The 14,195-nt window shown below is 38.4% G+C and overlaps 1 protein-coding gene across 5 annotated transcripts in view; it reads right to left on the bottom strand.

Moving 5' to 3' along the window:
• Positions 1-14,195, bottom strand: part of GPM6B (glycoprotein M6B) — a 128,142-nt gene that overhangs the window by 4,945 nt on the left and 109,002 nt on the right. For all 5 annotated transcript variants that reach the window (XM_075590196.1, XM_075590199.1, XM_075590195.1 and 2 more), the window contains 5 exons: positions 7,083-7,269; positions 4,875-5,031; positions 3,196-3,367; positions 1,981-2,054; positions 48-113 (listed from right to left, as the gene is read on the bottom strand). In XM_075590196.1, coding sequence (XP_075446311.1) covers positions 48-113; positions 1,981-2,054; positions 3,196-3,367; positions 4,875-5,031; positions 7,083-7,269 — 656 coding nt within the window. The remainder of the gene's footprint in view (positions 1-47; positions 114-1,980; positions 2,055-3,195; positions 3,368-4,874; positions 5,032-7,082; positions 7,270-14,195) is intronic.

Raw genomic sequence — 14,195 nt, 5'->3', positions numbered from 1 at the left:
ATTAAAAAAGGCAATACATGACATTCGTAATGACAAATACTACTCACCAGTGCAATGACAGTAGCTCCAGCCCCAGCACAAGCCACAATAAAGAGGTGATAGGACATGTAAAACTGGGGAAAATATGTAAACAAGATCAGAACATGCAACATGTTGGGGGGGGGGGGGTTGTTTGCATTACAACAAACACACAGTTGTAGACAATAGTTTCAATTAGCTCTCCTGCATTCTAAGTTGTTAGGTGAAACACACACACACACACACCAGATGCTGGTAAAATAAAGTGTTTACAATACTACATGAATACTATACTTTAAATATTGTGGCCTTCGTAACACATTTTACAAAGCAGTTAGCTAGCTGTCCCCAGCAATACAGGTTGTTTTTTTAATATAGAATTGAAGCTGGGGTCTCTGCAGCTGAACCCCGTTAATTTCAGCTCCGGGGACCCCCTACTTCTGTAGGAGGTGCCAGTAGCTGTTCTGGCTCAGCAAGCAGGGGCTTCAAATTGTAAGCTCCCGCATCACATGGGCGAATAGGAAGCCACACTGATCACATCATAACTATTGGCCCATAGTACGTGAAATCTCTGAACCCTGGTAGCCAAGGAGAGCAGATACGGCACCTAATTCACAGGTAAGCACCTCTGGAAGCAGGTGGACCCCAGGGCTGACGTTAACGGGATCCAGCTCCGGAGACCCCCTGCTTCAACGCTATAAATTAAAAATAAATTGCTGCCATGGATTGTCTCTTTAATACCTCTAGAAAGTTTCCAAAAGGATAATGCCTTGTTCTGAGCGGCATAACATTCTATACACCGTGTATTTTTTATTATATAAATGACTTTCGGAAAGAGTTCCTCTAGGTACTGCTGGCTGTCGGCAAGGTGTGTAATCTGTCCCTCTGAGCTTACCATATATGGAAGAGTGTGTCAGCAGCTGGTAGAGGATCTGCTTTAGCTTTAATACGTGTTTTTTGTGTTTGAGGAACAATGTGAGCAGCTATTATAACCAACTGTAGAACCCTCTACAGAGGGTAACGGTATTACAAAATGTTTTAAAAACCCAATCATGTTTCCAAGGCAAAGTACTGCTTTAAGATTTAATCCATCCAATCAAATTGTTAGATTTCCATCCCCTCAATCGATTCAGACAGTAAATCGATTAGAAACCAGCAAAGGCTATACAGGCATACCCCGCTTTAAGGACACTCACTTCAAGTACACTCGCGAGTAAGTACATATCACCCAATAGTCAAACAGCAGCTCGCGCATGCGCCTGTCAGCACGTCCTGAACAGCAAAGTTGAACTCCCTACCTGTACCGAAGCTGTGTGCAAGCGGGGAGACTATAGAGCCTGTTACAAATGCGTTATTTACATCACTTATGCACGTATATGATGATTGCAGTACAGTACATGCATCGATAAGTGGGGAAAAGGTAGTGTTTCACTTTAAGTACATTTTCACTTTACATACATGCTCCGGTCCCATTGCGTACGCTAATGCGGGGTATGCCTGTATTGTCTTATTTTGCTTCAATCTTCCTTTACAGAAATCAAATAAAGTGTTATTACACCCTAACTTATTTACTCTAACAACTGCATTTGTCTATTAAATAAACCACAAAAACCCAATATTCTTCCACGTCTTCTGTACAAAAGAGGCCAATATACTGCAATTCTCTGCATTATATAGCTTATGTACCCTTAATAACCCATACCATTAACATGCTATTAATTACAGGAAAGAAGGGAGAAGGTGATTTTGAGCAGATGTTCCATATGGTTCATTACACCCTAGAAACATAGGGTCATGTATCAAGGATTGCAACCTGGAGCATGGCTCAAAAAACACGTAATCACTATTTCTAGATTGTTTAACTCGGTTCACTTGTTACAAAGGGAAACAAATTATAAAACGGTGTAAAATTACAGTAACAATGTGCCCATTTGGGATCTTAAGTGCATTGAAATCAGGTACCTCATTGGTGTTACAGATGTTCTCCAAAGCTGAACCACATGCTTTTCCAGGTAAAGCATTCCATGGAATGATACCTAAAACAGAAACACTAAAATTAGTTGAATCAATTAGAAACGCTAGTTACTGCATGCTCCTTCCTCTACTTCTCCACCCACTTGCCATCTGTGTTCCTTTACAAGCACCCACACATATACTGTAATGCTGTTGCTTTGAAGATTGGCAAGAAGACATTTTCAGCAACACACCTAATGTGCCAGACTCTGCCTGTGGACAGGCAGCTCTCATAGCCTGAGAGACACAGCAAGAAAAACTATCCATTTATATAAATTATCCACACAAACTTCCCCTTAAAGGAGCAATCTTTGCAATATCCTACATATGTTTTTTTTAGTTTGTGTGGTTTTTTTTATTTAAATAAAGCAGTTCTGTATTATTAGATACTACTTTTTTTATTCAAATCTTAATGCCATTTTTAATAAGTTGTAATATAGGGAGCATCTTTTGATTTCTATAGCACGGTTTAGCACACTTCCCCAGCAGTACAAGATCTTTTTAACACTTTCCTATTTTTGATTATTTGTTGCCAATATTCCGTTTGAGCTGCAAACTGTAACAATAGATAATGTTACCTTAATAATATAAGAATACATTGTAGCTGCTGAATTACACGGACTGAAGGATTGATTTGAAACTAAAAAGGCAGCCATTTAGTGAACCCTGGGAAACAGGATTTTGCTGACCGATCAATCGGCAGCGGAGGTAATTAGTTTTCAATAAAGGTAATCAAATGCTGCATATATTAAAACAAAAAGGTTTTTATTTTTAATTATTATAAAGATGGTTGGATTGCCTCTTTCAGGTGTCGATGTGATACTGGTTACAACAAATATTTTGTAGTGAATGTATGTTTTTTTATAAATAATAATAAAAAATAAAAAGCCAGCATATGAATAGAGAAGATAATTCCAACCAAAGGCGATGGGGTATTTCACTTGGAGTGGCATTATAACATGGTTTAGTGTGCCAGTCCTAGGAAACATGTTAGAGTGAGGACCACGGTCTCATACTTCCAGGGGTTGGTTACAAACTTGCAGGCTAATCTGTGACAGTCTTGCCTTAATATTGTTTTCTTTTTGCCATTGATCTGAATTTGAACAAAGAGTGCTAGATTTGGCACTTCCACAATAAGAGGAGTACGGCGACAAACTTATGTACCATACTGTCGGATGTCCACACATATCTGGTCCGCCGAAGTTGTCATATTTATAGACAAAGCTTTGAGGACCTCACAAGATGACCACATGTTGTAAAACATGAAGACGGGAACAGCAGAAAAACCGAAGACGCCAAGCCAGGCCACTCCCAGGACATAGGTAAGAAACACAAACTGGCAAAGAAAGAGAGAAACAAATATGTTTATCACAACAGATTGTCATCTCAGACACAAAATTCAAGCTACCATTAATGGGTCTCAGATTCTGAGCTGTGGTGTGTAATTTACATAACCGAGACGGCTTGAGCTTTTGTTCTCCCAGAGATCCCTTTCCGTGGTCATAAAATACAAATTTGACAGCACAAATTATAACCCTGAGTATAGGTTAAAAGATCTGCAAAGACATTTAGAAAAAGTATTTGTGAGCTACGCATCTAAATACCCCATAATTAAGAGCCAAAGAATGATAACTATCAGATTTTGACTTGAGTATAACATATGTAATAATAATATTAACAGATAAACATTGCATGGCGGACCAAGCGGTCCATTTGCCTTCTCACTAACTTACACAGTGGATATGTGCATTGAACCACTCTGCTTTCTGAAAGCATGTCTACACGTCTGCAAAGGGATTTAGGCACATACAGTATTTAACAAAAGCAATCTTCTGCCATTAAACCGCTCCCAATGCTGGAAGACCCCTCACAGCTCATTGACTTGAATAAGTGTTCCAGCGCCGGAAGATGGCAGTAGCCGGCTTCGTAAATATGGGCCTAAAAAAACAAGAGCATTGTTGCAAAACCTCTGCAGGTAAACTGTAAAACTAAAAACTGCCCTTTAGAGATTAGCAAGAGTTATTGAAGATGTAGTAAAAAATGACTGAATGGGATCGAAGTGAACAGGACAAGAGTCCCGCACTGAAATGTCAGTTGAATCTTGATTTTAATTTTATTCGTTTAGGATATGCTTGGTACATAACAGTTGTAAATTAGATTTTGGACATAAAAATGGCAGTTGGTTACAGCCACTGCATTCTGTACTAATGACTAATTGGAAAACAGCATCTGTACATACCCATAGATTCATTACACTCACTCACTAACTCCTAACAGGATGTCATGGAGGAGGATAGTAATTGGGTTTGTACATGAGGTGTTATTCAATAAAACAAGATAAAAGGTGCTGAAAGTGGTTGTTTTGTTGCCAATTCATACATTGCTTTGTATTGCTAACATGATGATAATAAACCAACTTTGACTGCATAAGAAAAAACATGTGAGATGAAAGGGACATTATGGAAGTCTATGACATCACTCATTCAACTATTACAGGTCATTTCTAAATAGTTACTGAACCAAAAAAAACGACTTTATTCAAAATAAAATACTTTATTTGACTAAACATGGATTGGATGCTTTGCCTCATATCAGACATGAGAATAAGTGCAATATGTCGTTTTCACTTCTTCACAAGCCCATAGATTGACATCTGGCTATGGAAAAGCATTAGGAACCAAAAAAATGAAGGCTCACACCCAGCTTTATTTTTTGAAAATGCCTGTGCTTCAGGTACAAAAACAGATCTAGATAAGGGACAAAGTGTGCCTATATTCCCCCACTTACATGCAAGTTTAAAACTAAAATGAAACATTAAAAGTTCCATCATCCACAGTTCTCACCATTCCACTGATGCATCGTCCACAGGCTGTCGTTTTAAACTCACTATGCAGCTCCTTCACTGCACTTGTGGTGTAGAAGCCTTCTGCCAAAAGGATGATTCCGTACAAGAAGAAGAAAGATGCAATTCCATAGATGACATACTGCATTAATTGTATTCTAGAAGTGAAAGAAAGATCAGAATTCACATTTACGTCACCGACTAGGTTTTCAGATGTATGATACTGTATACTAAAAGTATTTGCCACTGGACTAATTACAACACAGTTATGCATACTTTAGTATAACGTATATCTTTCAGGCTTCCTAATTTTGCAAAACGGCATTGCTGATATCCATGGGGCTGTTTCCCAGGGCGAGCATCACTCTAATTACCGCTCTGCTTTTTGACACATGCTTTTTTTTTTTTTTAAATCCAGATCGGGTAGTTAGACTAACTGTTCTGCGGGTGCTCTGAGATCACACAGCCCTCCAGGATGCACTTAATATAATTAAGCAACCTCACAGCATTGCATACAGCCCGACAGAGGCTGCAGAGATATTCTTAATCTCTTGGAATGTACCACCACAGACTGCTTTAGATATATTCCTCTTGGTAGTCTATATTTTATTGTCCCCATAGTATTTTATCTGTTGCTATCATTAAAGATAAATGTTATGTTCTAATCACCATGCTTACCAGCTTTTGTTAGGGGACCATTCTTATCACTTACATTCATTTATCCATGTTACATTATACATGGTATCTCCTTTGGTACTTGTGTGCATAATGCCATTTCATCTCTCTCTCAGTGATATTTTGTGGTTTTGGGTAACTGAGTTCACACAACAGGGGTCTCTCTGCCCAGCTCTCCACCTCTGGAGAATTCTCTGGTTGGGACTTTGTGCGTTACCATCAGATAATGCTCTCTCCCTCTGTTATACTGAACACTCCATTTGTATTATTATGGTCATTAGCAGTCATAATACACATGAAGTCATTAGGCACCAAAACCATTTTGCATGAAGTGGCATCTTTTTCTTTACCCATCACTCAAAACCTAGAACCACAAGCCAATATATCAGCTCTTATATAACTGGCAACTTTGACATCAACAATGTGTAACTGGAGACCTGGCACTAAGTACAAAGTACTAGACATCTATTCAGCCTGCACCTACTTAACAGAATACTCTTCTATAAACATACAACAGTTGGCATATTTTGATATATTTAGGGTAAGGGGAAGATTTTAATGTGGAAATGTGTCAGCACACCGATACTGCAGTATAGGGATGTTAGGTTTGTGGCCTTTTGTACATACACATTGTGCAAGTACAGTATTTCATTTACTTTGCGTGCAGAGGAAACCGCTATTTTATTCATGCTTGTAGGGCTGTTTTTCGAGGTGCTACATCTCCCATGTAAAGGGTGTAGTAAGTCATTTCTACTTTTCCGACAAGAATTTATTTGCGCTTCTTACCTTTACATTTTATTATATGTATGTGCATAATAAAATGTAAAGGTAAGAACCGCAAATAAATTCTTGTCAGAAAAGTAGAAATTGCCTAATTCCACTATTTACTCAAGTTCTTACTATGCTATTTAATGTACGCATGAAAGTGTGTGTATGCATGTGTGTGTTTGTGTGTGTGCGCATGCATGTGCTTGTGTTCATGTGCATGTGCATCTAGATATCTATATATAGATACACATGTACATTAAATAGCATAATAGGAACTAGAGTGAATAGTGAAACTGGACAATTGGGTGTAAAAGATTCCACGAAAACCTTGTTCGGTTATCTAGACCTACTGTATGAGCTGTAATGATTGTACTTAATAAAACAGGAGAAGAGGCCTAGTGATGAACAGGATTCACATGCAGATGCAAATCATTATGTTGAATATGGGCCATATTACTAAGCTGTGCTAAGCTCATAAGACACCTTATGGCCTATTGAAGTGAGTGGCCTTTAAGATGCCGGTGACTTGGTGATTAAAAAAAAAGGTAGTAATTCATTGTGCTGGCAGTTACCACCGTGGGCACCGCAGTGTAAACGGTCAGATCTATGTACGAACTCAGCATTTTAATACATATGGCAATTATCACTAACCCGAAAACTACTAAAAAACAAATGTGGTTTCACGTGTGGAAATGCAAAACCCACACAGCAGATTAAGCCAAGCTTCAGGTAAACGCGAGCTGGCCATAATGTCCTGGATACTTACACTTCAGTCAGGATAGCGTGATCACTGGCGTTTGAGGAGAAATGCTGCTCAAGGATCGTTACTGTTCCTGTGAGAGCCACGTGACCACAGCCACAGAAGAGTGCCACTCCAGAGAAGCATAGAATGGTGGCCACCAGTGACGCATACGGGACTCCTCCCAAGCACTTAATGCAGCATTCAAAGCAACCTGCAAAACAACAAAGAAACCACATTCAGTGAAAGGGCAGACTACAACATATACTAATGTATACAGAAAGCATCGTTACAGCCCGTTCTGCAGCTGCAAACTGTCTCCCTCTGCTAATAATAATAATATAGGTCATTTATAGATTGAAACAAAGGCGGCAATGTTGGGAGATAATTAAAAAAAAAAAACACAGCAGAATCTCTGGAAACTATGAGAACCACCACACACTACAATGCTCATAGGAAGAAATCCGGCTCTACTTCAGTACATGTATTTAAATACTGTACCCAGCCATTCAATGTTTTAACCCAACATTAATGATTAAATGGCCTTGCTTGTGTTTTATGCAAAAGACCCAAGGAAAAAAAAAAAAAAACTAAATTCAAATCTTGAATTGAATCCACCACAAATATTATACAACAAATATCCAGAGCGCTTAGCAGGGCAGTCACACGTTGCCCATTGAGCACAAAATATTAAATGATATCAGAAATGGCAAGACACTAACCGAGTACGTCAGACACCATGATAAAGACGCTCACTGTGCTTTGTTCTGTTGGAAGTGAATGTTATGTCTTTTAGCAACATGAGCACGAGTCGCGTTCCTTCCAGCTGTTTCAACCTCACGGGGAAGTTAGAGTTCTGACGTGTCCTCAAACACCCAAATATATTTCCAGCTACACTACTGATCTTTTATATTGTACAAAGATGAACTAGCCACCACTGATTTAAACATACCATCAGTCCACACTTCACAACGTAGGACATGTAGGGAAATGTAAAACCACCCCAGTCGCTGGAGTTCAGGGGTAATAAAACAGCTGACCCTACAGTAGATGAGCCGCTATGGGGTTTGTGAGGTAGCATTTTGTACTGTAAAACATACGTCAAATTAGAATATAGATCTCAAGGAAGGAAGATGTTAAACAGCCCAGAGCTTTTACTTTGATTCCAAGAGGGCTATGGGATCAAACAAGAAGCAACAAGAAAATGGGCATGAAAAGAAAAAGGGAGTTTCGTCTTCTGTATATCACCTCCAGGAATAATTATATATCTTTATCTTCAACTCTAAATCATATTTAACCCCTCCAGTGACAAAATGGCCTGCAATGGATTGTTCTTCAATGCCAGAGGGGGCGTGAATATAAACCTCTAAAACATGACATTGAAACTTTAAATTAATATTTTAACAGAAGCATATCAATCAGTTCTTACATAGTGTAGTTATAGTAAAAATAAGTCATTTATATTTAAAGTTCTACACCAACGTTGTATACCACATGCATATGGATGTAGGTCTGGTGTGGAAGGAATATGTTCATTTTATGAAAATACTGTAACCAGGGTGCATTGTTAGAAAATGTCTTTTCAGAGAGCACACGTTACTGACCAACATATGGCTACAGGATATCATTAGCCAGACTCAGAACAGCTGTCCCTGCTAATAGGCTAAGAATTTATTCCGCAAATGTAAACTACAGTAATGCACTGAAAATGTATAACTGCACAATTTCCCTACAATTAATGCTGCTGAAAACCAATTATAACATGCATCACAAAACAAAAATAAATACATACAGGGTGAAGAACTCATGCATGTATGAGACCTGGGTCATGTAAAGAGCAGTAAACTAAAGCATAAATATTTTAGCATGAGAACTAGGTTTGTGCCCTTAACAGCTGGAGAGGCGTTTCTAGTCGTGATGCAGTTTAGTGTTATCAAATATGAGAAGAATGAGCATTGCCTAAACCGTTTTTCAATTTACAACTTGTACTGCCGTCAAGTCCTACAAGTCTGAGAGCCGTGTCTTCAGTGTTTGGTGGGAATCAACTATCTCAAGTCTCCTAAACTTAATTCTACTGTAAGCATTAAAATCAAAATGGCCATTATTATTGGTATGAAGGTGGGCATTCCAAAAGATACCTGGAACAAACTACGTAAGCTTATAATTCAGCGATTAAGAAATGCTTTTGCGTTGAGGTCTGCTGGACCTGTATTGCGCATGTGGGGGTGATACACTTGGAATCACACTCAGATTATTACTGGAAGTGAGGGAACCCGAGAGTCTGCCACTTTCTCAGGATAGAGAGCTACAAGTAGAGGGGTTACATTGGAGGCACTGGCGAGATTCGGGTTTTTGATTTAACTAGTGTGATCCATTATAAATTTCCCAGTTGTACGGTCAGACATTGCCACAGTTACAGAAGTCATTAAGACGGTCACCCCTTACTGCCTCTGCCGCCATTTTATCTTCATGATGCTCGCACCATTCAGCGAAAGGTCACAGAGATGGGCCCCGGCTGATGTGGAAGATGCGAGATGACATCTTCAGGAATGAATGGGGGCTGGAATAATCTCCGAATTCCTTACGCATCACCGATAGTGATGGCTCGGAAGAAAAATGGAGCGGTAAGAATGTGCATTGATTAATCGCACACTGAACAAAAAGGATCACTTCAGATCAATATACCATTCCGCGTATAGAGGATGCATTAAATGGATTTTCGATCTTCGATCTCCACAGCAGATATTACCAGATCCCAATGTGCAAGCAAGATAAAAGACTGTTCAGATTCCGCAGGTTTCTACCAATTTGAACGCATGCCCCAAGGAATGTCAGGGGCCCCAGCTACTTTCCAAAGACGAATAGTTATAAAAGGTTTGAAAAGTGAAGAGGCAAACATTCAATGCACCACTAAGGATTTAAAATGCGAGTTGGTATGTTAATGTTACCTAGATAATAAATCCTTGGGTGCATGTTTTTCAATAGTTCAATCGTCATACATGTGTTATTCCCTGCATTTAAAATAAACTTCAAGACATGATCTGCTTTCCTTTCTTAACAAGGGTCCCTTGTGGCAGACAAAATATGGGCTCCCATTATGGTTTCAGTGGTGTTTAAATTAAAATGATCATTGTTCTTTGATCTAAGGAAGAGATTTATACTTAAATGCAAGTAATACGTGTTCAATAATCTATACATACCACAATTAGACTGTAAAAACATATTTCCAAATGCATAGTAAATATGGCTTACCCAGATTTGTGGTCTGCAAAATCACAGATTAGATATTTCATATTTATTTGTTGAAACATAGATCTTGCATAGTCTTAAAATCAGCCATCTGGTGTCTAGCCAAGAGCACAAAATCCTTGAGGACAACAATATGTAATTTTGAAATACGGTTATCTATGAATTTAATGCACAAAATGAATCCTCTTACACCCCTCCCCCCCCCCAAAAAAAGTTGGCAAGCTTGTGAGCAGTGAGACACTGCCCTGTTTTTTCTATCAAAAGAGATGTAGATAGATATCTGTATCTATAGATCGATCGCTATGAGAGATCAACTCCACTTGTGCACTGCATGGCTGAATAAGATCTTTACCATTGGGGTAATGTTATATAACGTGTATTGTACATACAGAAGTCTGCTTAAAAAGGAATATAAAAATCAAGCAGCAAGTCTACACTTCTTATTTGGCTACATTATAGTGCCAACAAAAAGAAGCTACCATCTTCATCGTTCACCTGTTCTCTTGCTTTTTTGGTCTCTATTTTGCACTGTTGAAATCCCCTTATCGATCTATTGAACATATTTCCCACGGATTTTCCCCTTGGCTGCCTTCACTTAGCAGTGATGGGGACCATATTAAATACCAAAAGTGCCACATCTGACCCACGGACTACAGCTAGATAGCGCGACTAGAAACCCTCCAAAAGCAGCCAACATTTTCAGGCGTTTTCAGTGCATCATCAAGTATATTGTATAACCATGCAAGTATAAATTGAAAGGAAACAAAAAAGGATTGCAAGTAGGTTAACGTAATAACGGTTTGTTATCAATAACAATTTAGCACTTCCCTGCGATGGCAATAAGCTACCAATTATTTTTTATTCGGTTCGATTCTCTGGATAACAAGAACATGAAGATAATGGATATGTTTATCCTCAGAAGCAGCAAAATTCCGACTTCTCCATTTCAGAATACCATGTGCCATTATCATTCATAGAATTTTGAAAAACAATATTCCGTGTGTTCCTTCTTCCACACTGCAACATATTGATGCATGTTTAGTGCAATTAAACTGGAATAAAGCATGGATTGCCACTTTAAACTCTACCGCAAATCTACATTCACTGACAGAGCTGCGTGAGAACCGTGAAACTAGATGTGATTGGTGGAGACACAGGATCTTGCAAGCGAGTCAGGATGTGCTCTGTGACCTGGGTACATGAGTGGGGCCGGTTGCCTGTGACATCGGCCGATTGCATGGAGATCCACCGTCATCTTGCCAGTATATATATATATATATATATATATATATATATATATATATATATATATATATATATATCTCTCAACACTACTTTTGGGAGTGTGCTATCTGACCTTTTGATTATTTGCATCCATTTATCATACGTGGGAGCTTTCTGCCCTTCAATACTCATCTTAAGTACTATTAAAGTAGCCCTGCTTGGTTAAGATTGGTCCGATATTTTTAAGTTCAACAGACATTAATGTAATGTGTCCTACAAGAAAAAGAGAAAACTTTATAACAACTCGCATCTTCCGTATTCCCCCGATTCTGTAGTTCTCGTCCAAGGTGTTGTTGAATAAAGGTGTGTAATACAAAAGGCCGAAGTTCTAGAGTCACTTTTTAAAATGGATAGAAAGCAAAGTGACACGACTACTAAGTGCTCATTTGGATGTTTTCCCCCCAGAATCTGTCAGCAGTTTAATCCCTGTATGATGTATGAGTGGAATGAATTAAACTGGTTTGGTTAAACCTGAAGGCGGCGGCATGCAGATCCACTAATTGGTCATTTGCCTTCGCAAAAATAGTTATTAATTGACCAAAGAGATCACTTGAATGGTCCACCATTATAATCCAAAATGTGGACTTTTTACACGATCAAGAAATAAACAAGTATGTTTGGGGCACACCTTGCCTTTTCAGAAGACACAGAAGTAGAGAATGAAGAGTTTGCGAATTTGCAAGGTACAGTATTTTTATTTACTGTACACTGCACGGTAGAGTGGTTGTGTCACTTTTCTGCCACCATAAACGAAAAATAACAAAAGAAAAAAGTTATTTTCATATCAAGGAATCATAAGACAGCACATCAAAATTAATTTTACAGGGTAAAAAAAAAAAAATGACAAATTAATTACAGAGGGAGAGGGAATGTCGATAGATTGGTAGAAGAAATGCATAACATTTGTTGAGACTTATGCAACAATTAAACAGTTACAGAATAGCTTGTGAGAACATATATACGACTCAGATCGACCTGCAAGTCCCTTCCTCTTTAATATCTCTAGCACAAAAAAGGCAATAATCCTCCATACCGCTCAGAACCTTATTTGTGAAAACCAGGGCTCCCAGGCACCAATAACCTATTGGTTGGGTTTGGGGATAGGCTGATGACATCAAGATAGGCTGCATCCCACATTTTGTTGCAAACACTTTGGAAGGGGGAGGGGTGGGCCTTACGCTTCCAGAAATCTTGTAAATATTTTCTTTTAAACACCACAAGTAGAGTTGTAAGTATTTGTAAAATTCAACATTTGGGATCGAAAATATTGATTGTAAATTAGGGAACGATTTGATGGTATTTGAATCCATCACATCTTTTACCCTAGTAATCCTTTGTTAATCCAAAGATTTGGGTGGTTTCGATTGTACCCTGGCGAGAAAGTGGATTTAGAGAATAGAGAGTACGTCATAGAAAAAGGGACCATTACATTATTTTTAGATTTAAACGCGTCCCATAAATTGCATGAAAAGGCTAGAATAGGGTTACGATATATACACCTTGTGGTCTAGATTTTTTTTTCTCTATCCAAAGTATATTTTGTAATTCCTCAGGGAAGCAACTTAGATCCTATAGTTCTATACAACAGACGACAGAGAAGCCCAATGCTACATCCAACATGACAGAAATACACAGTAAAATACTTATATATTCTCTTGAAAAGGTGTCATTTAGTTTGGGTTAACGAACACTTCTTTTCAAGAGAATATATAAGTATTTTATGGCTTCTCTGTCTGTTGTATACATATGCCACGCTCAACAGCACTCCTTTTTGACACTTATACACATATTTTGTGGGGGCTCAGGGGTTCCCAAAAAGACCTTGCTGTGGTTTTGTGTTTTGTTATCCTATAGTTCTACCCATCTCTTACTCAGCTAATTAGTTGCCCTAAATGGGCGGCTTTATAGTACTATTTCTGGGAGAGCTAAACCAACTTCTGTTTTGTGGCAATATAAAATATTTCTGTTGACTCTCGGCTTTTTGTTTTGCCAGATAAAGCGGTTAATTCTTGTCTGAAGTCTTTGCAGCTCTTTCTGGAATTGCAACAGAAAGAGTATAGAGAGAGGAGGAAAAAAAAAAAAAAAAAAACCTAGGAAGGATATTTATTTTATTTGCTGTAATCCTGCCAAACTAGGATATTGAATATGGATCCCAAATAGATACATATTTAAGGATCTGCTTGAAGAGTGGAACATAGTTATATTTATAGAGCATACCATAAATATTTAGGTACTCACCTCACAAGAGATACATTTTTGGGGGTCCCATTTAAAATTAATTTGGATGTGTTTAACTGTATGGCTAGGTAAATTTAAGATAAGGGCAACAGATTTTGTATGGTTAATTTTGTACCTCGAAAATTTACCAAAAGAGTATGTTTTCAAACAAATTGAAATTTATACACTCAGTACGAAACGCGTAGGTGCGTTTACCTGTCCGTTCCCTGTGTGGCTATCAGCATGCAATAAACCTAACGCCATTTTTTCATTCTTGGAGTGGCCTGGCTGTTTCTTTTTCCTGATTGATACTCTCAGGATCCCCTGGCAGTGCGCCATCAACGCTCTCTACTCCATTATATATGGGAAATGAAGAGAAGACAATGGAAT

The sequence above is a fragment of the Ascaphus truei genome, chromosome 3 (assembly GCF_040206685.1).
Source record: "Ascaphus truei isolate aAscTru1 chromosome 3, aAscTru1.hap1, whole genome shotgun sequence".
Lineage (NCBI taxonomy): Eukaryota > Metazoa > Chordata > Amphibia > Anura > Ascaphidae > Ascaphus > Ascaphus truei.
Note: the sequence above shows the minus strand (reverse complement) of the source record. Positions and strands in the feature narration are given on the sequence as shown.